This window comes from Chiloscyllium punctatum, chromosome 11 (genome assembly GCF_047496795.1).
Source record: "Chiloscyllium punctatum isolate Juve2018m chromosome 11, sChiPun1.3, whole genome shotgun sequence".
NCBI lineage: Eukaryota > Metazoa > Chordata > Chondrichthyes > Orectolobiformes > Hemiscylliidae > Chiloscyllium > Chiloscyllium punctatum.
Genome location: NC_092749.1, coordinates 36,321,088 through 36,347,729, shown reverse-complemented (window position 1 = coordinate 36,347,729; position 26,642 = coordinate 36,321,088). Strand labels below are relative to the sequence as shown.

At 39.4% G+C, this 26,642-nt stretch overlaps 1 protein-coding gene across 5 annotated transcripts in view; it reads left to right on the top strand.

Annotated features, from left to right (window-relative positions):
• Positions 1 to 26,642, top strand: part of prepl (prolyl endopeptidase like) — a 60,558-nt gene that overhangs the window by 14,927 nt on the left and 18,989 nt on the right. For 2 of the 5 annotated variants that reach the window (XM_072580626.1, XM_072580629.1), the window contains exons 3-10: positions 1,043 to 1,106; positions 3,389 to 3,619; positions 7,747 to 7,873; positions 9,178 to 9,394; positions 15,027 to 15,215; positions 17,138 to 17,344; positions 20,656 to 20,831; positions 25,971 to 26,187. In XM_072580626.1, the coding sequence (XP_072436727.1) occupies positions 1,043 to 1,106; positions 3,389 to 3,619; positions 7,747 to 7,873; positions 9,178 to 9,394; positions 15,027 to 15,215; positions 17,138 to 17,344; positions 20,656 to 20,831; positions 25,971 to 26,187 (1,428 nt within the window). The remainder of the gene's footprint in view (positions 1 to 1,042; positions 1,107 to 3,388; positions 3,620 to 7,746; positions 7,874 to 9,177; positions 9,395 to 15,026; positions 15,216 to 17,137; positions 17,345 to 20,655; positions 20,832 to 25,970; positions 26,188 to 26,642) is intronic. The other 3 variants (XM_072580627.1, XM_072580630.1, XM_072580628.1) reach the window with 3 other exon arrangements.

Here is a 26,642-nt window from a genome sequence, read left to right as displayed (position 1 = left end):
GGATCATAACAACGTGATGACGATGTGTCCAGAATCCTGTTAGGCCTGAGTGCCAGGATTTTGACCCAGCACCAATGAATGAATGGTGATATACTTACGAGTCACAACTGTGTGGGATTTAGAAAGAAATGTCTATATGGTATTCCCAGGCATGGGCTGCACTTGTTCTTCTGAGTAGTTGGGTTTGAATGGCTCCCGTGAAGACATTTTAACAATTTCCTTCAATGCATCTTGTAAATGGTACATACTGGAACCTCAGTGAAAGAAGTTAATGTTTAAGGTATCCAATCCCTCCACCACCAAGGCTCAATAGCAGCAGTGTATACTATCTACAAGATGCACTGTAGAAATTCACCAAAGATCCTCAGACAGCACCTTGGAAATCCATGACCACTTCCATCTAGAAGGGCAAGGGCAGCAGATATGAGAATTCCACCACTTTCAAGTTCCCATCCAATCCACTCACCAAAATGGCTTGGAAATATATTGCTGTTCCTTCACTACCACTGGTCAAAATACCGGAATTCTGTTCCTCAGGGCATTGTGGGCCAACCCGATACAGGTGGACTGCAGCAGTTCAAGCAGGCAGCTCACCACCAACTTCTCAAGGGCAACCAGGGAGGTGCTATAAATGATGGCCAGCTCACATCCCACAAATGAATAAATAAATTCAACAGGTATCAGTCAAGTAGGTGGTTTTGTCTTGAATAGTGTTGAGTTTCTTTGTGTTTGGTATACACTAGTCCAGGCAAATGAGGTGTGCTCATCAGTCCTTGATTTGTACCTCGTGATGGTTTGATGACTAATGTGTCAGGAAGTAGTTATTGTATTTATGTAGCTGCTGCAGTCAAGGTTCTAGTCAAAATCATTTGTTCAGTCTTAACTCTCATGGGATAGAAAATAGATTATTATTCATGTTCTTTTGAACTCATTCTTCGGTGGTAGGTTAGGGATTTGAGAGCTCCTGATTATATAATTAGCAATGGATGTGTTTTGTGATTACCATGCTGATGTCACAACCTTTGTTTAATTGATTCTACAGATACAAATGAAAGATTTTGAGTATTTTGAAGAAGATGGCTGTATTTATAGAAGACATCAGAATGGTGAGTCTTTAAAAATCAACATTGAAACCATACCTGGATAGAACCTAATTGAAGCCATTCAAACATTGAATCAAGAAGAGCCTTTTAACCTCAAGGATATTGGTTCAAATCTGTCTGTGAGGCTTATCACCAACAAGTTTATGATTGCATCGGAGAATGATTCATTCAGTGATTCATTCAAGTGAATCTTGGGAACCAGTCTTGTGTGTACAGAAATAATAATTATATCTATAGCAGGTCAATGACAAAATATTTGAGCACTCAAATTCAATTTATTTTGTTCTTAATAGTCTGTAAAATCTAACTTCCACTGCAGAAACTTTAATAAATAGTTTTATGAATTAAAATTAAGCCGAAGACATTTCTTTCTTGGAAAATTTGAAACTTTTGCTCCTCCTAAAAGCACACAATTGTGTTGAAATGCTGCTCCAGAAGTGACAGCATTCCAATATCATTGCAAGTGATACTTTTTTTAATGCCTGATTCCAAAATGCCTGGTCACCTTTCAGAGCATCACAGACAAACATCATCATGTTGTTATCCAATATCTACGATTAGTCAGTTTGATTAACTAGGACAATACTCCCATTTCGAGACCTCTTATAAAGAGGAAAGATCAGCCCTTGTTAGATTAGATTAGATTACTTAGTGTGGAAACAGGCCCCTCGGCCCAACAAGTCCACACCGCCCCGCTGAAGCGCAACCCACCCATACCCCTACATCTACCCCTTACCTAACACTATGGGCAATTTAGCATGGCCAATTCACCTGACCTGCACATCTTTGGACTGTGAGAGGAAACCGGAGCACCCGGAGGAAACCCACGCAGACACAGGGAGAATGTGCAAACTCCACACAGTCAGTCGCCTGAGGCAGGAATCGAACCCAGGTCTCTGGCGCTGTGAGGCAGCAGTGCTAACCACTGTGCCACCGTGTCGCCTTGTTCTTCCTTCTGATCAATGATTACTGTCCACAGACTCCAGTGGAAAACTAGATCAACTTTAGGTATCAGGTTTATAGTGATAATTCCCATATTGTTCACTACCTAGCCTAACACAATAAGAACCAAGTGGGCAAGATACGGTAGGCTGCCAACACCAGTAAGAACATGAGTAGCAGAAAGGGAGAAATAACAAGAGAGGTTATCTAACACGTGTACTACTACCTAGTTATTAAGAGATTTTAATTTTTGCAAATATAATCTGCTCTGTTTTATGCTAAATATTATTTCAAGTTCAACATAATTGGCCACTCCCATAAACAGACCTCACATCAACTGCAATTTGAACAGCATGTTTTCTGTCTAATTTCTCTTATGAGTTTTTGAAATCATTGAACTTCTTTCAGCATGCAATGAACTCACATCTGCAGATAATGTTGATTTGATTCTGTTAGCCCCCATTTACATTCCTACTTATAATGGCCCTGGGAATGCTTCACCAGCTACTTGGTAAAAACTTTAGGGTTCATGTTTAAGACCCCAAGTCAAATAGATTTACAGACTGAGTTGGGAGAATCAATATGTGCAAATATTTAAATACACATTTCACAAAGCACAATAGGTTTATCTTAACAAGCTCCAAAGAAATGAGACTCAATTAAAAGCAGTGGTTTTGTATTCAATTTATTTATGGACATAAGCTCACATTTCTGGTTGATTGGGCACTGACTTTTTCTTCTGTCTTCAGTCTTCCTTTCTGTGTAATAAACCAATAAGAATCACTACTTAATCTACTTAAAATTACTAATTATTGTAAATAACTCAATCCTATAATTGGGAAACAGTAATTTCACTCCTTACCCTGGCTTCCTCTATCAGCGTTTTCAGGGAGGTCTCAGAAAAGTGGAGGGGGAATCAGAACCATTCCTTCAACTTATTGTTGGTGCTAAAATTTGTTTTGTAGGTGGATAAGCTTAAAAAATGAAATGGGCATTTTAAACAGGGGTGAAAAATGCAGTGAAAATTGCATACGTCAAGAGGTCAAATTCCCAACATAAGAAAGAATCAGTGATTAGTTAAATGGAAATGAGATCAGAAGTTAGTGTCCTGAGGATGTTACAGGGTTTTTACAAATTCCCAATATATGATTCATATTGAAAATATTCAAAAATTGAAATATTACTGATTATTGATTTTATACTTCAAAGAAAAATATGGAAAAGGAACATGCTACAATTACTGAACTATTCCCACTATATTAATACATTGTGCTGCATGCATGGTGTGAAATTCTGTGATATTGATTAGAAATTAAATACTTCGGTTCTACCTCTATATTGAGGTATGTTATTTATGCCCAAAGGTGATCAAATTCCTGAAGTTGTCTTATCCTTGGATCAGCTGCAGTTCCTCCAAACAGCGGAAGCTCAATTTCAACAGATCAGAGTCTCACCAAATCAGAAGTATTTGGCTTCAAGCATAAGTTCTTCATCAGATAAGTCTATTTGTATTGTGGTCAAGCTTGGTCCTAAACCAGAGGTGGTGCATGTTTTGCCAAGAGCATTTAATTTTGGTGAGTCTGCCACATTGCATCATGGCTTCAGATTTCCAACAACTTATTTAAGTTATTTGTTTTTTTATGTTCTGCGTATGAGACGGTAAACTGCGGCTCAATTTCTATGTGCAGTAAGTTAGCTGAGGGTTACAGATTCTAACATATTACTCAAAGGCATAGAGTTTTCTATTTGTTACTGCAATATTTCAATATCAATAAAGTCATATCAACTAATCATTCATTCCTTTGCTGATACTTCAGTAAGTCAGTTCCTGAATTTTCAGAATCAGGAGACCTCCCAAAATGACGGATGGGACCCAGATGGGATATCCTGAGTTCCACTCCCATTTCTGACAGATCCTATTTTCTCTGGAGAAGGAATTGGGATGTGATTCTATCAGAAAATCAAAACATAACAAGGTCATTTGAAATCAGCACTAATTTCAAACTGACCCCATCTTTGTTTTGCAGGAAGAAAGGCCTTCTCCTGCAGTGTAGGAGTTGCAGATCTCGAGGAAAGTTGTAAATGCCCTTGAGGGCAGATTAAGTTTTTATAGAACAGTCAAGTTATTTTAATGTACAGTCCAATATGAGTCCAAAAGCCTGCCTGTGTATGTAAGAGTTTAAGAAAATTTATTCCAGCAGTTTCAGGAGCTATATGTTCACATTAGAGATCCTTCAAAGTTACATGGCTGCTCCAAACATCTCTGTAGGCAATCACATGCCACACCGTTCACAACATTGATTCCCGGTTCCAGAAGTCACTGCCAAGCACAGATCTTGGACATCTGTGCAGCTGAAAATAAAATCAGTGGTTTACATAACACTCAGTGCATTAATTATAATATTTATATAGTGTGAAGTTGCCGGTGTTGGACTGGGGTGGACAAATAATTATATAGAACATAGACCTGTAAAGCACAGGAAGAGGCCATTCAGCCCACAATGTTCTACTGAACATTGGGCGGCACGGTGGCGCAGTGGTTAGCACTGCTGCCTCACAGCGCCAGAGACCCGGGTTCAGTTCCCGCCTCAGGTGACTGACTGTGTGGAGTTTGCATGTTCTCCCCGTGTCTGCGTGGGTTTCCTCCGGGTGCTCCGGTTTCCTCCTACAGTCCAAAGATGTGCAGGTCAGGTGAATTGGCCATGCTAAATTGCCCGTAGTGTTAGGTAAGGGGTAAATGTAGGGGTATGGGTGGGTTGTGCTTCGGCGGGTCGGTGTGGACTTGTTGGGCTGAAGGGCCTGTTTCCACACTGTAAGTAATCTAATCTAATCTGAACATGATGCCACATTAAACCTTCTGCCTGCCCTTGGTCCATATCCTTCCATTCCTTGCAAATTCATGTGCTTATCGAAAAGTGCCTTAAATGCCCCCATTGGATCTGCCTCCATCACAACCGCTGGCAGCACATTCCAGACTCCTACCAATCTGTATAAAAAAAACCTTCCCCCTCATGTCAGCTTTGAACTTTTCCCCCTCTCACCTTAAATACATGCCCCCGATGTATTAGATGTTTCAACTCTTGGAGGGAAAAAGCTTCTGATCTTATCTATGCATCTCATAATTCTGTAGACTTGTATCATGTCTCCTATTTGCCTGCACTGCTTATTTATGACAGGCTGTTTTTCACAATTAACATTATTGTCCTGGTGAATTATAAATTGACCAGCAAAGACATCAGTCTCAACAAACAATGGAGAGAGAAACCGGAAAAGACGTTTGAGATGGAGGTGAAGGTAGACCTGGTGGTTTTATCTAATTTTACTGGGTAAGTGATAGGTTTTGGAGTCAAAGAGAATGTAAGCAAGGGTGAGATGGGGAAGCGGTTAGACATTTAGATTGTCTGTTCATTAGATGTGTAAGGAGGTGAGGCTACATGTCCTGAGGTTAATGGTTTACAGTGTTTTGTGGAGGATGAGATTACAAGAGAAAAGTTTATGGACAAGCTGTCTCCAAGTGAAAGTTCAAATCTCAGGTACATCATCCATTGAAGAATCTAATTGAGATTAAAAGAGAGGAGATTTTGGTGAAGAAGGTAGTTGCTAATCCTTGGTGTAATAAATAATGAGATCTTAAAGAGATGGTAAAGTGCAGGGTACCTGAGGAAGAGGATCTGTTTAAGGAAGGGGAAAGGCTAAGATTGAACTTTGAGTAGATGGCCACAATAAACCGTAGGAAATTGAAAAGGATATTCATTCACCGGCAGTCCTTCGCAGACAATGATGACTCTCTTCCACCCTCAGAATGAGTCCGTAGGTGACTGTATGGATCAATGCAGCTACCGTCGCCTCTATTACACTTTGGGCAGAAGGTAGTTGTGGGAAAGGATGGCTGGATCGTTGATGTGGCAGGGCGCTGCTTTCCCTCGTTTCGCTTGGCTTCTGTTTTTTCCCGAAGGCAAGTCTCAAGGTGTTTGATGCTTTCCGAATGGTCCTCCTCCAATTTGGGTAGTCTTGGGCCAGTGATTCCCAGGTGCTGTGTAAATGTTGCACTTTGCCTGTGAGATCTTGAGGGTATTACTGAAGCATTGCCTCTGCTCACCTGGGACTCACCTGCTATTTCAAGACTGGGAGTACAGCACCTACTTGGGGAGTCTCGTGTCAGTTGTGCGGACAACATGCCAAGTCATCGTAGCCACTCACAGGTAGTTGGTGCCTCGATGCTGGGTGTGTTGGCTTGATCAAGGACAGTGGTGTTGGTGTGTCTTTCTTCCCATCAGATTCTCAGAATCTTGTACAGGCTAGTGTTGGTGGTACTGCTGCAGTGCCTTGAGGTCTCTGCTGTAGACAGTCCAATTCTCCGAGGATGGTGGGATAGGAGGGTGGGAACCGCCACAGTTCGGTAAACCATGATCTTTGTGTCAGATCTGATCTTGTTGTTCTCGAACACCCTTTTCCTCATACAGTCGAAGGCTACATTATCACACAAGAGGTGGTGCTGGATCTCTTCATCAATAGCTGCTTTGGCTGACAATGCCAAGCTAGGATGGTGGAGGACCTGTGTTTGCAGATGTTTCAGAGTGAGACCTATGTTCTCATATGCCTCTGTGTAGGTGCTGACAGTGGTCTAGAGTACATCCTCTGAGATTGCACATATATGAGCATCATCTGCATACTGCAACTCGATGACACTGGTTGGGGTCTTAATCAACAAGTAGCAGTCCATTGCAGTCTTTGTCAGAAGATAGATCAGGCAAGCCAATATGTCAATGCACTTCTTCTCTATTTAGGCCCTTATTTTGAAGAAATGCATTATCACAAGACTGATAAAGGTGTTAGATTTGATATATGGTTAAAACAGAATACAAGAATTGACAAGTCATTGTGAAGTCAAACTGTGCTGCAGTTTCTGCTAAGCCAGCAGTATTGAGGTATAGTTCCAAATTGAACTGAACCCAGATCCAATGGAGGTGATGGCCTAGTGGTATTATTGCTAGACTATTAATCCAGAGGTCAGGTATTGTCCCAGGCACATGGTTTCAAATCTTGCCATGGCAGGTGGTGGAAATTTATTCTAATAAAAAAAAATCTGGGATTAAGAGTCTAATAATGAATAATAACCATCTGGTTCACTAATGTCCTTTAGGTAAGCAAATCTGTAGTGCTTAACAATCTGACCAACATGTGACTTCAGACCCACAGCATGCATGGTTTACTCTCAACTGCCCTCTGGCTAATTCGGGATGGGCAATAAAGACCGGCCTGGCCAGTGACGTCCAAATCCCGTGAATGAATTTTTTAAAAACACTTCAATAAGTGATGTTACTCTTTTTGAGATTTGAATTTTCATTTGGAGCCAAATCCTCCATATTCTCTTTGCAATTTCATCCTCCACAAAATACCACCAACCCATGACCTCAGGACAACATGTCAGTTCTGAAAACAATCATGGGACCCAAAATATTAATGTTGTTTTCTCTCCACTGATGCTTCCAGACCTGCTGAGTTTCTTCAGCAATTTCTGTTATTGTGTGTTTTAGATCTGAACTACTTGTGCGACAGTTTGGGCTTCTGAGACTTGTGATACCGAAATAGATACAGCACCATAGAGTTAAAATATTTCGTTCAGAGTTTTAATATGTACTGACTTTGTAGTGTACGTCGTTGGCTTTAAAATCAGTCAACAACATGTTATTTATTACAGAATGGGGTACAGACAATAGCCTGTTTTACACCAATTTAGAAAAACTTCAGTCCCATCAAGTTTTGAAGCTTCTACTTGAAGATGCAGGTGCAACATCTGAGATGGTTTACAAAGAAAATGACCCAAGGTAACATAGGATACAACAAAAAATGCTGATCAGATTTCTGTTATAGACATGAACCTTCATCAGTTTCATTGAGTCCATTTATTGTGTTTTCTCTCTATTCAAAACTTCCAGTATTTGCATGACTTTTTACATAATGCAGCCTACTTGAACAAGTCAATAACTATTATATATTAGAATTCCATTTCCTATAACACTCTGTACTGCTGTGTTTGTGATTCAATAGAACTATCTAAGGTAGACAAAGACCAAATGGGAACAGGAAATGCTTTATTGTATGTACTGTCAGCTCCACAGTCTATTTTAGACTTCCCCTCCAGTTCCCACCTCTGGTCACCTGACCCACACTCTTAAAGGGGCAACAGACACTCAACTCCATATATAATACCCCTCTCCCCTTTACTTTAGTACTCCCCTTAACAATATGTATATTTAATCTTAGCTATAGTGCCTGTATAATAGTTAACATATTTACATCGTCAGGATATCTTCAAAAAAAAAGGAGAAAGAAAACAACCTTTCTGTACTTTCCATTGACGCAATCAGTCTCTAGGGGGATGGTAGTTCCAGGAAGACCATCTCCTCATCTCAGGAACCTTTTCCAGTGTAGACTCCTCAGCTCTGATGAAGAGTCATCTGGACTTAAAACATTAACTTGCTCTCTCTCTATGGATGCTGTCTGACCTGCTATGATCTCCAGCATTGGTTGTTTTCAGTACAGGTTCCAGTATCTGCAGTAATTTGCTCCTTCAGGAAGCTCCTGTTGTTCCACAGGTAAGCCACTCTCTGATTGGCTACTCCCCTGCTATTGTCTCCTCCCTGGGTATTGAGACATGTGAGTCGGTCGAGACCAGTTCGGTATTCTGAGGTACTCCACCACCCCATATTGGTGAGGTGTGTACCTGGTGTTGACCGCAGCCCGAATCTCCGTATGACCGCTTCCCTTGAGTTACCCCGACAATCTCATACCATTTTCACAGTCAGGGCAATGTCTTTCCTACCGACAAAACAAAGACACACAGTTTATGGCCCAATCTAATTCTCACAGCTATTTGTTGTGTTTGTGGTTCACTAGAACCATAAATAGAACACAAGATAGGCGATGGGTAAAGTAGAACAGGGATTACTTTGCTGTGGTCCTCTCAACTCCACAGTCAGTTTTAGCCCTTTTAGCTTCTGCCTACAGGTCACATGACTGGGTGCCCTGAAGGGGTAACACATATCCAACATGAATTAATCCAATCTCAACAGAATCACCAGCAAATTATTTTCAGCGTTTCTTCTGCTCTTTGTGTTGATGTTTCTAGGTTTTTTGTCGAACTGGCCAGCACCAAGGATGGGAGGTTTATCACTATCAATAGTAACAGCAAGAATAGCTCAGAGGTCTGGTTATTTGATCGGATGTATCCACAAAATAACCCCAGGATTGTGCAAGAACGAGTCTCTGGTGTAATATATCTTGTGGAACACCAGAGAAATCAGCTATATATTCTGACAAATTATGGTGCGACAGAAGAATACAGAGTAAGTTTTAAAGAAATGTAAGCTACAGATCAATAACTATCAACTTACTGTTAAAAATCACACAACACCAGGTTATAATCCAATAGGTTTATTTGGAAGCACTATCTTTTGGAATGCTGCTTCATTAGGTGGTCGTGGAGAATAAGAATGTAAGACACAGAATTTATAGCAAAAGTTTACAGTGTGATGTAACTGAAATTGTACATTAAAAAAGACTTGGATTGTTTGTTAAGTCTCTCATCTTTTAGATTGACCATGTTGGTTTCAGTTTTTTCACTGGTAAATCACAAAATTTATTTTTTAGAAGTTACATTCTCAAGTGAACTTTAACGATTGGTGTTATGTCAGCCCAGATAATGCATTGAAGGTGTGAGCTGCCCTGTGTGAGACTGTCTATGCCACAATGGTCAAACTGATTCTAATCTAAAAAAAATGATTTACAGAATTTTACATGGATTCATGCAGTTTTTAAGCAAGGTAAAATGTAATTCTGCAAGTACAAATTCACCCCACATGCATATGTGTATGTGTGCATGTGGGTTTGTGTGTTTGGGGAGGGTGGAGTATGAGTGTCTGTGTGAGAGTGTGTGTGTGTGAGTGTAAAGGGGTAAAGTCTGTGAGAGGATGGGTGTGTGGGAGTGTGAGAGCATATGAGAGAAGGTCTGCATGGGTGTGTGTATAGTGCAATGGGGTCACCTATAGTGTGACATGAATCCAAGGTCCCAGTTGAGGCCATATGTTTGGGTACCGAACTTGGCTATCAGCCTCTGCTTGGCCACTTTTCATTGTTGCCCGTCCTGAAGTCCGCCTTGTAGGACGATCACCCGAAGGTCCAAGGTTGAATGTCCCAGACTGCTGAAGTGTTCTCGGACTGGGAGGGAACTCTCCTGTGTGTTGATTGTTGCATGGTGTCCATTCATCCGTTGTCATAGCCTCTGCTTGGTCTCGCCAATGATCCGTTTTTTAGATTAGAATCAGTCTGACCATTGTGGCACAGACAACATCACAGAGGGCAGCTCGCACCTTCAATACGTTACCTGGGCCGACATGACACCAACTGTTAAAGTCAAGATTAGAGTGGTGCTGGAAATGCACAGCAGGTCAGGCAGCATCTGAGGAGCAGGAAAATCGACATTTCGGGCAAAAGCCCTTCATCAGCACCTGCAGTACCCACTTCTCCCTGCCTGACCAATTGTTAAAGTTCGCTTGAGAACGAAACTTTTTAAAAAGCCTTTGTGATTTACATATGAAAGAACTGAAACCAACATGGTCATTCTAAAAGATGAGAGACTTAACAAACAATCCGGGTCTTTTTCAACATTAATTTCATAATATATTACATCACACTGCAAACTTTTGCTATAAATTCTGTGTCTTACAATCTTATTCTCCACAACCACCTGATGAAGGAGCAGCGCTCCGAAAGCTAGTGCTTCTAACTAAACGTGTTGGACTATAACCTGGTGTTGTGTGATTTTTAACTTTGTACACCCCAGTCCAACACTGGCATCTCCAAATCATAACTTGTGACTTCACACCATGTTGGTTTGCTGTTAATCAACATTGGTCTGCACACATCTGGACTGAATGAATTCTGTTTCCAATTTCAATTATAGTATTTTACAGAATAGAGCTGTCATTGGTGAAAGCCCTCATTAGAATCACCTGACAACTCAGTTGACTAAATTAGTTCAGCTGAAGATCGCTCTCCTGTGGGAATGGAGAAGGAGAATGGGGGAATTAAGTAAACTCCTATCTATGGAATAAAATGACAAACAAAATAAATCTTTAATGAAACAAATTTCTTCTAAAATATTTGTTGACTTTATTAAAGAGGTTAAGATTATTTATTGTGCTCCTGTCAGAGCTTAGTGTCATTTGGCCCATAAGGGCATGTTAGTTCTCGGAACAGTAACCAACTGATCCAATTTCCCTGCCCCATCTTTGACTTTGAGAAAACATCAGGTCTTTGAACATTTACAGCACATACTTTTCTGACCAATGGCTTACATAATGACAAAGCATGTGCAACCTGCACAGAAATTCCCAAATTGTACCTTCTCTTCCAGCACTAGTGGATATTGTTATGACGATGCTTTATATTTTATATCGGAGGACTTCACTTTCCAAGGATTGTGGAAAAGGGTGTATATTTCAAATTTTGTAGACATGCCTGGAGTGCTTCTTGAAAAGAGGCCACCGAAAGTTTCTTTTTAATGACAGTCCTCTGGAGCAGATGAGCAGGCTTTCTAGCTCAAAGATAGGAACACTACCACTGCACCACAGGACCCCTCAAGCCTATTACAAGCAAGCTAAGGTGGAGGAAAGTCAGTTTGTGAACACTTTGCTCAGCTGATCTATTATTGACACCTATTTGTTCTACTTGAAAGTGTTTGAAAGATCATCTCAAGTTTGTAATTCCTGAACAAGCTATGTCTGCCAAACTTCAGATACAACTGAGCATAATTGATGACTTGACCACACATTTCAGAACATCAGAGCAATGCACTGAACAACATCCTATGATTCATCCTTTATGCTTTAAAGAATTAGCTATTAGCCAAAGTGATGTCTTTTCAGAAAGCCGATTTTCTGCAGAGAAATATGTATTTTCCTGTAGAGAATGTGTATGTGTGTATTTGTTTGTGTTTTGGGGATTTTTTAAAATATATTTTTTATTGAAAAATAGATTTTTTTAGTATTACAAGTACAAAACAATATAATTCAAAACAGCACAAAAAAACCCCAACCCCTGCTGTACAAATGTATAAACATATATAGAAAAATATAGAATTTTAAAAACCCCAAACTGGCTATTTAACTAAATAACCAGCAATAAACTAATAAATAGTAATAACTCAGCCCAGCCAAACAAAACGCTCATACGTTCACAGTTCCTCCTCCCTAGATATTGGACTCTTAATACACAATCGTTATGGCTGTATAAAAGCCCTTGTTAGTGTGGTAGATAAATCTGTGACAATTTATTCCAAAAAGGGCTGCCATGTATTATAAAAATTCTCAGTTTTGAGGTGTACCATATTTGTCCAGAGAAAATCCAGGGTACTATGCTCTATAACAATCATGCGCCAACCCGACAGGCTAGGGGGGGTTTTCAGATATCCAACCGAGCAAAACGTTTTTTCTTGCACATAACATGAGAATATTGAAGAGTTTTTTTCTTATGCGCGTCTGCAGGAAATACAGTGGGCAGGCCCAAAAGGAGAGAGATAGGGTCCTTCTCCACCCTTACACCCAAAATCCTTCCATTGTGCCTGCTATAGCATTCCAATATGTTTGAAGCCTATCGCAAGACCAAAGACAATGGGTAAGAGTGCCCGTACAGACCTTGTATTTGGGACATGCTGAAGATACCCAAATATCCTCCCATTCTTCTGAGGAGACTTCATCACCCAGCTCTCTCTTTCACATCCTGCAGAGTTGATCAAATTCATCTGAGGGGGCACCCCCCAATTGATGACATAAAGTACTGACAGAAAGCGTACTCTTAGCACTTAGCACCCCCTTCTCTATGCAGGGATCAGTCAAAAGTGTGGTTTTTCTTTTGAATAAAATCCCTAACTTGAACAAAACAAAAGAGATCTCTATTAGATAACTCGTACTTCCGTACTAACGGATCAAAGGACATTGCTACATCCCCCTCAAATAAATTGCCCATGTAAGACACATCCCTAGCTGCCCAACGTTTAAATCCTCTCCGATCAATCATTTCTGGTTGAAAACCCAGCATACCCACTAAAGGTGTAAACAAAGATGTTTTGCCAATATTGCCTTCCATCTGCCGAATTGCCCTCCATGCTTTAACAGTATTCTTAACTTTTGGGTTAGTGTATTATTCCCTAACTATCCTCATTTTGTCCAAAAACAGCAACTGGTAAGGGGGCACCTTGCCTGGAAGGCTTCGATGTCTAACCATATTAAAAGAGGATCCCCACAAACCCAATCACTCGCGTAGGTCAAAAATGAGCTTAATTGGTAATTTTTAATGTCTGGAAGGTCTATTTCTCCCCCTAATCTGTGAGGCAGTTGCATTTTGGATAACTTAATGAGGGGGCGCTTACGATGCCAAATAAAGGAGCTGAACCACCCGTTCAACGTCCTGACTATTTGCTTATTGAAAATCAGGGGGAGCATCCATATAGGGTATCGCAAACGAGGGAGAATATTCATATTAAGCGCTATCTGACCCAACTACGAGACTGGAAGTGCCTCCCATCTTTGAAGATCTTGTTTAATTTTTTCCAAATAATTGGATAAAATTGGCTTTGAACAGCCGATCCAGAACTGGAGTAATGAATATGCCCAAATACAGAAAACTCCCCTGTGACCATCTAAATGGGAATCTATAGTCGCCCTCAAGAGCTAGCTCCTTCATGAGACCACCCATAGGCATAGCCTCTGATTTCGCAAAATTAATCTTGTACCCCAAAAAAGCGGCAAATGCACGAATGAGTTGTATCAGGCGAGGCGCTGAAACTGCTGGATTGGTCAAAAAAATTAGGACATCATCTGCATACAATGAAATCTTATATAATTTTGACCCCACTTTTGGGGCTGGTATATTGGGATCCACACGAATAGCCTCCACCAATAGTTCAATTACCAACGTAAAAAGCAATGATAAAAGGGGACAGCCCTGCTGGCTGCCCCTAAAAATTGTTAAAATTGCTTTGATCGTACCCCATTGGTGATAACCACTGCGAGAGGGCCACCATAGAGAACCTTCACCCATCTCATGAAGACTTTGCCCAAACCAAACCGCTCTAGAGTATAGAAAAGGTACGGCCACTCAACTCGGTCAAATGCCTTCTCTGCATCTAGAGAAATCACCAATCCCTGTATTGACTGCTGTAGGCTTGCTTGAATTACATTAAGCAGCCTCCTAACATTTTTGGAGGATCTGCCACCTTTTATAAAGCCCATCTGATCCTCTTTAATAATAGAAGGTAACATGGTCTCCAGCCTTAACGCAACAGTCTTAGAGAGATTTCGTGAACTCGTTCACCAGGGCCTGGAAAGTAACCGACTTCAAGAATGCTGCAGGCTGAACTACAGACCCAGCCTCGGATGCTCCTCCACCCTTTTTCAGCATCTCTGGACGGCTAGAAACATAAGTAAGTTAATTTTTAGAAGTTTCTTGAGACTCCACGATTTTTTCGGAATCCCAAGATATCGCGATGGCCTGGGTTGGGCAGGTTAAAGGTTCGTCCAGCTTGTGCTGCGATGCAGAGCTGTGCAGTGAGATCTTCTCAGGTGGCCATCATCTTGGATCCCCCGTGTTTTGGGGATTTTTAAATGGACTGTATTTATACTTACTTAATACTGAACTTGTGTGATAACCAAATATTGTATCTTTAATAAGTTTTGTTTTGACAGTCCCATAATTGTGTTTATTAAGGAACCTGATTAGCAGATCTTTTTTGTTTAAAACCTGACATTGATAAGTGTTGATTATCTTGGTAACTGGAGAAACTATTTTTATTTTATGTTGCAACTCTCAGAAGAATGGGAGTAGAATAATGGTGCTCCAGCTTCAGTCGTAACAATAGAAACAGTTAGGTTGTTGAGCGAATTCTTGCAAAGCACTAGATTCTTTGAATTTTTTTTTTAGCTGATGAAAGCACCAATTTCTTCCCCTGGCATGAAGAGCTGGCAGACTGTTTATGAAGTAAAAGAGAGAACAAAATTACTTGATATGGAACTGTTCAAGGATCACTGCATTATGATATTGAAGTATTCCGATCACTTATATCTGCATGTGTTTTCCCTTGATGAGCCGAGTACTGTTAAGTGCATCCAGGTACGTGGGGAATTCCTGGTATTTTTGACCCATTATGTTATTGTGCTGTGCACAACACTTACTCTTCAGTAGTGAGAACTTGTTAGTGAACTGTAAGGGCTTCAATGTGGCTATCAAGTGTGAAATAAATATGTAGTTGTAACAAATTCTGAAGCATAGTGGTGTTCATCAGCAATTTGTTTTTTAAATTGCTTATTCTTGTTTTTGCAGCTTCCTCTCCTCACTAAGGGGGATTCTCAGGGATGAAGTCCTAAAATAATGGCCAGTAATTACTGACCTAATGGGATCATTTGTCTGAAAGCTGATATTTCTGCTAATTTCTTAGTGAGTGGTTGCTGACAAAGGGAAAAAGCATTTTCAGTTTCTTTGTGCAAAATACCATGCATGGCAATTGCTACAAAATGTAGTAATGACAAAAAAAAGTGTTTTTATGCAGTCAACATCAATGTATCTAGAAATTGTCTAGAAAATCACAGCCAGTATTTCATTCTGGAAGGTGTGTGAGAGGGCAAAGGAATTTGAGTGTACAAGCTCCTTGGGAGATTTGGCATTGTAACTTGATGAGACCAAAGCAAAATCTGATGGATTTGGCAGTTTATCTCTAGAGGAATAAAATATAAAAATCATGGGGTAGTGATGTCCCTGTATAAACATCTAATTCAATGGTATGGTATTATTTGTCATATTGGCTTCTGCAATAAAGAATTTTGAATCTTTACAGATAATGTAGTTACATTATGGTGTGGCCTGATATGAACAAATATAAATAACAATAAAGACTTGGAAAATTGGTGCCATTTTCACTAGTTCAATGCTAATGATGGCAACATGACAGAAACTTTATAAGTTCAGGAAATGATTGATTGAACAAAACAGATAAAAGTAGAAGGCTGTCAGTTGTTAAAGGATCCAAAACCAGGAGTCACAGGTTTAAAATTAAACTCAAGCATTTTAGAAATGAGAGCAAGAGTAATGTAGAGTTTTTGTGAGGTTGTTATATCACTTTCGAGGTTAATGGTAGAGATTACTTAAGATTAGTCAGGTGGGTGAAGGATAAGCAGCTAAAAGGATACAAAAATATATTTAATAAAGTTGATTGGGAATATTTGTTCAAGTAAATGATAAATTTGAAAATAGACTTGACAATGGCTGGGATTTTCTAGTTCTTTCTGTGTGGCTTAGCATTACAGCTGGTGTTTTCAGCAAATGTTTAAATTTCATTTACATTATAGGTTATATGCATGATAGTTAAAATCTAATTTATTTTTAAAGTTCTTTCTCTTAAAGGAAAAATACAGGATTTTTCCATATTCGTATCAATTACTGCCTCATTACTAATGATTAGATTACTTAGTGTGGAAACAGGCCCTTCAGCCCAACAAGTCCACACCGCCCCGCCGAAGCGCAACTCACCCATACCCCTACATCTACCCCTACCTAACACTACGGGCAATTTAGCATGGCCAATTCACCTGGAATGCACATCTTTGGACTGTGGGAGGAAACCGGAGCATCCGGAGGAAACCCACGCAGACACGGGGAGAACGTGCAAACTCCACACAGTCAGTCGCCTGAGGCGGGAATTGAACCCAGGTCTCTGGCGCTGTGAGGCAGCAGTGCTAACCACTGTGCCACCGTGCCGCCCACAAATGCTGTGAACCATGTTGCAATCTCTTGAGCATTATCTGCTAAGGGACATCTGAATATGTATCAAAACTTCAAACCAGATGACTTTTGTGGCATGAATTGTTTGACTTGGTCTGATGTTATTTACACCAAATGGAATAATGTTGAATAATTACAATGATGTTAATATCAGAACCAAAGGAGTCAAATTATTTTGTTACTTGGTGCAAAACATAATGTTAGGACCAACCTTGGGAGGAGTAGTTGCATTTAAACAATGCCTTTTATTTCATTAGCTCCCATCTTGGGCCTGTGTCATTGAGTCTGAGGATAATCTAAAGTATGAATCAAACAAGTTTTCCTTTCGACTGTCCTCTCCAGTACAGCCACCAGTGAGGCTTCTGTATTCAATAGAAGATAATGAGCTCCATATTCAAGAAAATGGATTTAAAACAACAAATATAAGGGACTATAAAGTGACTTACTTAAAAGCACCAAGCATGGTAAGATGTGATGTGATAGTTATTTATTGGACTTAATTGTCAATTTGAAAGTTTAGAATTTAGCCTTTTCTTTAAGTTGAAAATTAGCTTCTGTGTTCAGGTTCATTCCCCAACAGGCTGTATAGACAGCAAATGCCTCCATTTTCCATGCACAGAAGTCTGCATCAGCAAAACACCAGCCTCACCATATTATTACTGATCTTGGACTAACTCTGAACACACTTCACTTCACTGTGCTTTGGTGTTCATTGACACTTTACATTATGGTGGTCCTAATAGGTTACTCTGCGTGAGGAGTCACACATCCATATCACATGCATCTGTACAGGGTTATAATGCAGCTGAATTTAGTAACAGGAAAGAGTTCCACTTGATCTATGCCAACTAATCAGTGATCGTAGCCTCCTCAATTTAAAGGTCAATGGCATGTATCCTGAAAGATGAAAAGATGTCTGTATTCTTGATAACTCTTAACTGCCTGGCCCATTCTCAGGACTGAATGTCACAGGTGGGAAATGAGGACTACTGTCTTCAAGCATGGCTCATGACTCCTTTATAGAACCTGCTTATAGAGGCAGAACACAAATACAATGTGGCTCACTTTTCTATCAGAACCATTGTGGAATAGACGTTTTGATCACTCGCTGATGTTCCACTGCATGGATTGCATTGGACAAGCAGGCCGAAAACTAGCCACCAGGATACATGAACATCAACTAGCCACAAAACGACATGACCCTTTCTCATGGTATCCTTACATACAGATAAGGAAGATGTGGGTTGTTGGCTGGGCCAGCACTTATTGCCCATCTCTTGAAAATTTGGCAGGAGCCTTCTTCCTTGAACCACTGCATCTATGTGCTGTAGATGCATTATACAGAATCAAAGTTTTGTGTTGAATGTAAAATAATTAACTTGCACTTGACTTTGAGAATATTCCAAAATATGCTGAATTGTCGCAGAGATGGGATGTGGGGCTAGTAGGTTGTGTTGATTCAATTATTGGAATGTTTTTTCACAGAGGGCAAACTACAGTTTTGGTTGTGTGTAGAATGCAGTAGAGTTGGGAGAGACAAAGAAGATCAATGTCAGACTTGCACATAACTGGAGAAAGTATTAACATGATTATTCACTTCTTGGAAACTAGTTTGAGGCTCAAGCTCAATTTGGAATTCACAAGACGTGAGTCTGGATTACTTGCCAATTTCATATTTTGGAAGAAATGACACAGGACCATGAGGTACAAAGCAATTAGGATTATTGAATAACAGACCACATTTAATACTCAACATAATGTTCTGAGGCTTATTAACTAATCCAGACTCTGCTGAAAATTATACAGGAAGTCAGTTTATGGTTACCAGTTTATGGTTACCATTAATTTGCATCTGCTACAAATTAATACAATTTTATACTAATATGTAGAGCCCAGTTTCATGTTGGCAAAACAAATTCGTACCTATTTTGCACCATTTTAAAAGAGATCACGGAAACTGTCAAATTCTGCTTCATTCCCATGCAAACATCCTGACCAAGCAAGAGTTTTCCTCCCTGACCTGAAAGTTAAGATCAACAGTTACCTTCTGCTGCTGCATCACCGTGCCAACAATGACCAAACTAATTGGCACCCTGTCTTCATGCTACAAAAGAATGAGTGTTCCTTTTCTCGAGTCCGCTTATTTCATCATTGTCTGGTTGAGTGCAGAATGCAAAGCTTTCACTTCTTGTTGCCTTTAGCAATGTTTACAAACCATGGTGTTAAGTTAATAGTGCTTGATTTGTTTAATTCTTTTTATATGCAATTCATTTGCTTTTAAAAAAAAGTGTAGAATCTTGTGTCAGTTAATCACAAAGAGATTTGACTTAAACTTTAATGATCTATAACAAGATAATACTATACACAATACATGTAAGGAAACCAAGGCTATTTTATGGTAATCACAAGTGTTGAGTGTTATTAAGGATGAGGTGGTATCTATTGAGTCATGCTTCCTTTTAATAAGAAACAAAAAACATAATCAACAACACCCTCACAGGCATAAAGTTCACCAAGGAGGAAGAAAGCGACAACAAACTCTCCTTCCTGGACGTCACAGTCGAAAGAAAGGACAACGGAGAACTACAAACCTGCGTATACAGAAAACCAACAAACACTGACCAAATACTTAACTACACCAGCAACCATCCCAACACACACAAACAAAGCTGTATCAGAACACTATTCCAACGAGCCACCACACACTAGCACAGACGAACTTCAGAAAACAGAGGAGAACCACCTATACAACGTATTCAAGAAGAACAGATACTCAAAAAATACAGTGCACAGATTCCTCAAGAACAAACCACGACAAGCAGACCAAACACAGCCAGAAACCCTAACCACCTTACCATACATCAAAGATGTTTCAGAAATGACAGCCAGACTACTAAGACCCCTCGGAATCCTAGTAGCACACAAACACAACACGCTCAAACAAAAACTAACAAACTTAAAAGACCCAGTACAACCCATGGACAAAACCAACATCATCTACAAAATTCCATGCAAGGACTGCCACAAACACTATGTAGGACAAACAGGAAGAAAGTTAGCCACCAGGATACATGAACACCAGCTAGCCACAAAATGACACAACCCTCTCTCCCTCGTAGCCCTACACATGGATGAAAAAAACCACCAATTCGACTGGGACAACACATCTATCCTGGGACAGGCTAAGCAAAGCCATGTGTGAGAATTCCTAGAGGCCTGGCACTCCAACCACAATGCCATAAACAAACACATAGATCTAGATACCATCTATCAACCCCTCAGAAAATGACCAGGACATCACCAGGAACCCCCATCCAGGAGAAAGATATAATAGAAAGCAGGAGACAACAGCTTCGCTTCACTTGGAGGTCGCCACTGATGATGTTACCTCGCCAGGTAATGAAACATCTGGATATCAAACCTACAGCTCAGCGAGCAAACTACACCCTAAATACATAACAATTAAATGTTTGAGAACTAAAAGATGGGTGAGAGTTAGGGCACACTTGATCACCGAGATGAATTCTCGGTGTCAGGTCAAAATTGGTACTGAGCTATGAGCTGTTAGTAGAAAGAAGTCTCATAAGCATGATAATAGGAGCAGGTTGGATAAGAATATGTAGCATTACAGGACTAATGTGGTAAATTTAATTGTAGAAGTAGATTTCATTAAATATTCATCATTCTTATATTCATTTTAATGAGACAGTAATATAGGGAAAATATTTGAGAATGTGACCTGTAACATTTATTTACATTGTTATTTGTATTTCAGGATGGCACTTTGGTACCAATCACGGTTTTTCATAAAACACCATTCAATAAAATGAACAAAAAACCTTTGCTAGCCCATGTGTATGGGGCTTATGGCATCGACTTGAATGTTGACTTTAAACCAGAACAGATGGTGCTATTGGAAGATGGCTGGATTTTAGCATATTGTCATGTTAGGTACTGTCTCCCTGCTTCATTTTATCAATTTAAGGTGTTGCCTATCAGTGTGTCAAATTTGTTTCTGGTTAAGGTTGTTGTTTAATTTTACAATTTCTTGTTTGAGGTTTCAGAAAGGTAAGTTGTTTTGTGTTTAATGTCACTTATAGATTTGGTTTTATTTGTGGATATTTCTTCTGAAACTGATTTTCATTTCTCAGAAAATGAAATATTTCTAATTTTATAATCAGCAAACCTGTAAGAAAGGATTGCCTCCACAGTCTGAGGCTAAATCTGAGCAAAAGTTTTGTAAAGACAATAATGCTTCCTTGCAGAGGATTGAGTTTAACCTTTTGATTACCTTCTCTTATATTTTTGTATCAGCTTATTTTCCATTTTTCTCTTTCTGTTTAAGAACAGAAAATGATTCACTTTTATGGACATGTCTACTAACATTGTAAGGCTGAATATTGGAGGAACAGTTAAAGTAACAATTACAATCAGTGAGGGTAATGTTGTTGGAGAGAGATTTTAGAGGAGTCTTTCAGCACAAATGGATCTTTGTGGAATGAACTGCCAGAGGAAGTGTTAGATGTGGATATAATTGCAACATTTAAAAGACATTTGAGTAGGAATGGTTTAGAGAGATAGAAGCCAAAAGCAGGCAAATGGGACTAGCTTAGTTTGGGAAACCTTTAACTGCAGGGATGAATTGGACTGAAGGGTCTGTTTCCATTATGTATGACTCTTTATTTGGAGCTCCTCACCAACACATTTTTGAGGTGGTCTCTGGAGCAGATTAACTCTCCCAACAAAGTACAGGATATTTATATACTCCACATTACAATGATTGCATGCAACATTGATCTCAGTGCTTGCCACATCCCCTCGGACCATTATGCTCCTCCCCAGCAGGATTGTGTGGGTGTTGTTCATTAACTTGTGATGCTGTGATTATTTATTTTCCTGAGGCCATAGTGACCAATGGTTTCCAATCGCCCTTTTAGAGTGCTACCTGTTTCTGTGTTTGTTATCTGTTTGTACTATTTGTTATATGTTGTCCAGTCCTTGGTATTTACACTATTTGTCATTCAGTCCCCCTTGTTGGCAGGATGAGGGCTTCTCTCTGTGAACAGCCATTTGTCTAAAGGAATTCAGCTCAATTCCAAAACATTAGTTTGTTAATTGCATTTCTAATTGCAATATACCTCCATGTATAATATATCGTGGCAGTTACCTAAAATGTCTTTGATTATGGTGGGTTCAAACCTTCCCTTCTACACTTTACTAAAGAACAAACTTTGGCCTGGTTGTTACTAGGGGCTTCTCTAGGTTTTTCAAGGATACTCCTTATTAGGACTACCTCAATGCCCAGGGTTGACTGTCTGGGGAATCTAATTAAGATTTCTGTAATGTTTAATACACTAAAGTTATAGTTACTACAGTTATTGTACAATTATATGTGTATAATTACCTAGAGAGTCTTAATTAATGTTAGTCCAGTTTCTCCCTTTTCTATCTATACTAAATAACAAGCTCCATCTGATTTTCCATTATCAGAAATGTCTGTTCTCTGCATTCCCACTCTTTCCCACTACGATTTCTATGAGGCACTTATTTATCTTATCTGGTTGATATGTATATGAAGGCCACAATTCTGACTGTGGAAACTGCTATGTCCAACTAATAATTTTCTTCAGCCATCTTATGTTAGCTAAAACCATAGTCAGCCATTTCATGTTACCTTCAGCCATGGGCAGCTCCAACAACATATAACTCCTTATAGGAAGCTGTACTTTACTTTTGATATGTTACACAAAGCAGATCCTATTTTAACTCAGAAATAACTAATCATACCTTATGAATAATGGCCACAAGTGTGCAACTGAACAGCTTTAAAAAAGTTTTTTTAATCACAGGTACACATACACAAAACCTCTAATTTTATCTCAGACTTGATAGAGGCTGAGGCAAGAAAGTTGGATCATTGCTCACAATATGGAGTTCTGGGAGGAATGTAGGAGTAGATGTAGAGCATTCAGCCCGTCAAGCTTGCTGTGCCATTCAGTCTGATCGTGGCTGATCAAATACTTCAGTGCCTTTTATGCACCCGATCCCTATAACCCTTTACAGCTTGTAATTAGATAAGGGATAGCCCAATGAGGCCCAAATGGCCATTTCTGATTTTTCAGACTCCACAATATGAATGAATAAAATGTTTTAAAACTTAATTGTTCAGGCCTTTTCTTTCCCCAATTATTCTTGCTTGCTTCATCTGACAAGAAGATCACTATATCCACTAGTTAATTAGTAGTTAAGTGACACCACTAAATTGTCAGGCTATATTGGTTGAAGTAGCACTTCTGTTATTTCCATTGAATGTTTTTGTTGCCTGCACAGAAGACTGGTTTGAAATGGAAACCTGTAGAAAGGGAGCAGGAGGTCTAAGTTTTCAGATCTCTCAGGAGATTTCTAATTGCACTGGGAACCAGAGGTAAGAATAATCCTAATGTCCCTCCCTCAGTTCAGTTTTTTTTTTAGAAAAAGCAGCGGTTTGTCTGAATGATTCACCTGACATCAATCCATTCTTATAATTTTTAAGACTACATTACAATCATGGAACAGACCTAGGGACACTGAGACCAATTATCGTCCTCCAACATGGTCGTAAATGCAGTTAGCTGGCTAAAAATATTCAGCCTTTATGGCCTTCATTGTTTTCATGGCTGAGGCATTATAGATACCAAACGAAAGCTTGCTTCCTGTTTATGCTGTATCACTAGTAGGAGTAAAGCAAAGGTTGAGAAAAAATTTGGATATGTCTAGACCACCAGACCTTTTCAGGTCATGGTGCTTTATCCTTTCTTAACTTCTCGATAGCCTCAACGTATCTGATGAGAGTCTTCATAGTATTTCTCCTCCATTTTTCTGTTCTTGCTTCATTTCACTTATGCCCATTAAATCACAACAGATTAATGCCTATCAGCAGCTTTTGTTGTCTCTATATTACCTCCAGAACTCCTCCTTTAATTTTTATTCATTCATAATATGTGGAAATTGCTGAGCTAGAATTTTTGCCCGTCCCAAGTTGCTCAGAGAGTCTTACTCCAGAGTCACATGTTAGCCAGAGCAGGTAAGGACAGCAAATTTCTATCCCTAAAGGATACTAATGAACCAGATGTATTTTTATGTTAATCAACATTGACAACTGTTAGGCCAGATCTTTATTTCATATTTTATTGGATTCAAGCTTCACCATCTGAAATGATGGAATTTGAACCTATATCAACAAAACATTTTCCTGGAGTTCTGAATAACTAGTCCAGTGACATTCTACAACACCATAATCTCCCCTAAATGTTCTTCATTTTCAACTTGCAACATCTTAGCAATCCCATCCAAAAAAAAGCATGCAGTCAGCTTCCAGAGGTAGACTAATGACATGCAGCTCTGGCTGTCCAACCTCTCTCAAATCCGTTATTGCCCCTACTTTTGGACTGCTTGTCAGATATCCAGTCTTGGATACCTTATAATTTCAAGTCAAGAAACAAAGGATTTAACAAAAAACCGCCATTACTTCTGGATGTCCCAAAATGCTTCATTGCCAAATATGTAGTTTTGAAGTGAAGCCATTGTTGTACAGTGAGCAAACCTGGCAGCTAAGATCCTGCAACACGATGAATCTGCAATTATTTTATTTGTCTTTGTTAAGATATAATTGTGGGCCAGAATTATGACAAAATTTTGTCGCTTTTCTGCAAAACAATTTGACAGCCTCTGGCTTGAATATGCATACAAATGAGTTTAGACTTCTTTGCTTCAATTAGCCCTTCTGTGGCTCTAACCAAACTCCTCCAGTCTGGAACTTTCAAGCTAAAACCTTGTACTGCAGTAACCTACTTCTAAATATTTTGAGCTAACTCCTTGCTCCAGGAAAACTGTTTCCTTGTTCCAACTTTATCCAGGATGTCTGCAAACTGTAACCAAAAGATTTCCAAGCTCTGCTTGTTCCCCAAAAGCAAAAAAAATCTTGGATCCTTATAAATAAAAACAAGCTAATGCTCCTCACTGTTTATTCTGTCCATTGTAAACTTTTCTCAATTTAAATAAATTCCCATTCCCGGAACTATCTCTGTGATACTAGTTTCATTAAACCACGGCTCTAGATACTGACATTAAACCACCTCACACACATTGACCAAAACCCTCATACCACTAGTTCAAAATCCAAACTCTAAAAGTTAAAACAGAAAATAAATTGTATGTGTTACATTTAAGTGTCCAGAAATAGCTATTCCATTGCTCTTCTGACCAGCCTTCCTTTTTCTTTCCATAAACTTCACGTTTATAAAATTCTGTTTGGTTGCTTCCTGCCCTACACCATGTCCAACTGCCTATTTTCCATACCTTGGATCTCACTCATCCATATTAATGCATAACCCTTCAACCCCAATGAGCTCCACAAATTCTGAATTACTCTGACTAAGGCCTCTTGAGCCTCTTCACCAAAGGGCATCATCCTAGTTCTCACTCTCTTGAATTCTGTCCCTAAAGTTCTCCACATCTTTCTCTTTTAAGAAGTCCCTTAAACCAACTTCTTGTTCATTGTGTTTTCTTCGGTGTCTGTGATTTCTCATCTTTCTGAAGCATTTTGAGAGAGTTTTTCCATTTTAGAGGTATTATATGAATATGTACTTGCAAAAGATGGAAAATGCACGTTTTACAATGTTCTGGCTTTAGAAAATGTCTGGAGAAAAGAAAAATGAAATATTAAACCAGGGAGAGTGTTATCCTTTCCTCATATTATAAAGTTGTTTATGATTTCCATTATTTCATTCATTTGAATGTCGAATAGGCTGTTTTAAAATATTCTAACATTTTATGAAGAGTTTGGCTTAATTAAGTAAAGGTCATATTTTGTATATTGAATTGATTGATTCCAACATATATTTTATTGTTCGAACAGAAAATGCAAGTCAGGCGAAATTTAATGAAAGGTCATTGACCTGAAGCATTAATTTTATTTTGCCATCCGCAAATACCGCCTCACTTGCTGAGTATTTCCAGCAATTTTTTTGCTTTTTGCTTCAAATAGCCAGTATCTACAGCGCAGTATTTTGCTTGCGTATCTGTTCTAATCTATTTTGCTCTTCATACCAGAGGAGGTGGAGAGTTAGGTTTAAGCTGGCACAAAGCAAGTCGGTTGGACAAGAAGCAAGTGGGTATATACGACTTAGAGGCGTGTCTTCATCATTTGCACTCAACGGGATATTCAAACCCCAGGCGAACTGCTCTCACAGCAAACAGTGCAGGTGGAGTCCTAGCAGGGAGCTTGTGCAATGTGTCACCTGATTCCGTCAGAGCTGTTGTTTTACGAGTAAGTAGGAAAATAACTTTTTAAGTATGTTAGTTTAAAAAGTATTGTAATTATTGTGAACTAGGATACATCCTCGGGTGTTTCCTATGGTATTGTTTAAGTTTAGATCCCTGTCTCTATTCTCTGTCTTGGTCATATTTTTCTCTTTTTTTGTCTGAATGCATGTCTCTCTTTCTCTTCCCATCCATTTTTAGGTTTCACTGTCCCTCTGTATTCCTTAGGTCAATTTTTAGTTATTTTGCCTTCTGGTTCATCTGATTAGTAAGAGGTATGGATGCCAGTCAGTTAACAGGCATTGAAGATCCCCAAGGCAACTGACAAAGTTTGGATCCAGAGTGATAGGAGTGACCCAGCAATTACAACACAATGACTTTGGGTTGATAGATAATGTGTCACAGGTGTCCAGAACATCAGTGAGAAGCAAAGGAAGTAGAGGCCCTACATCTCCTCCAGAT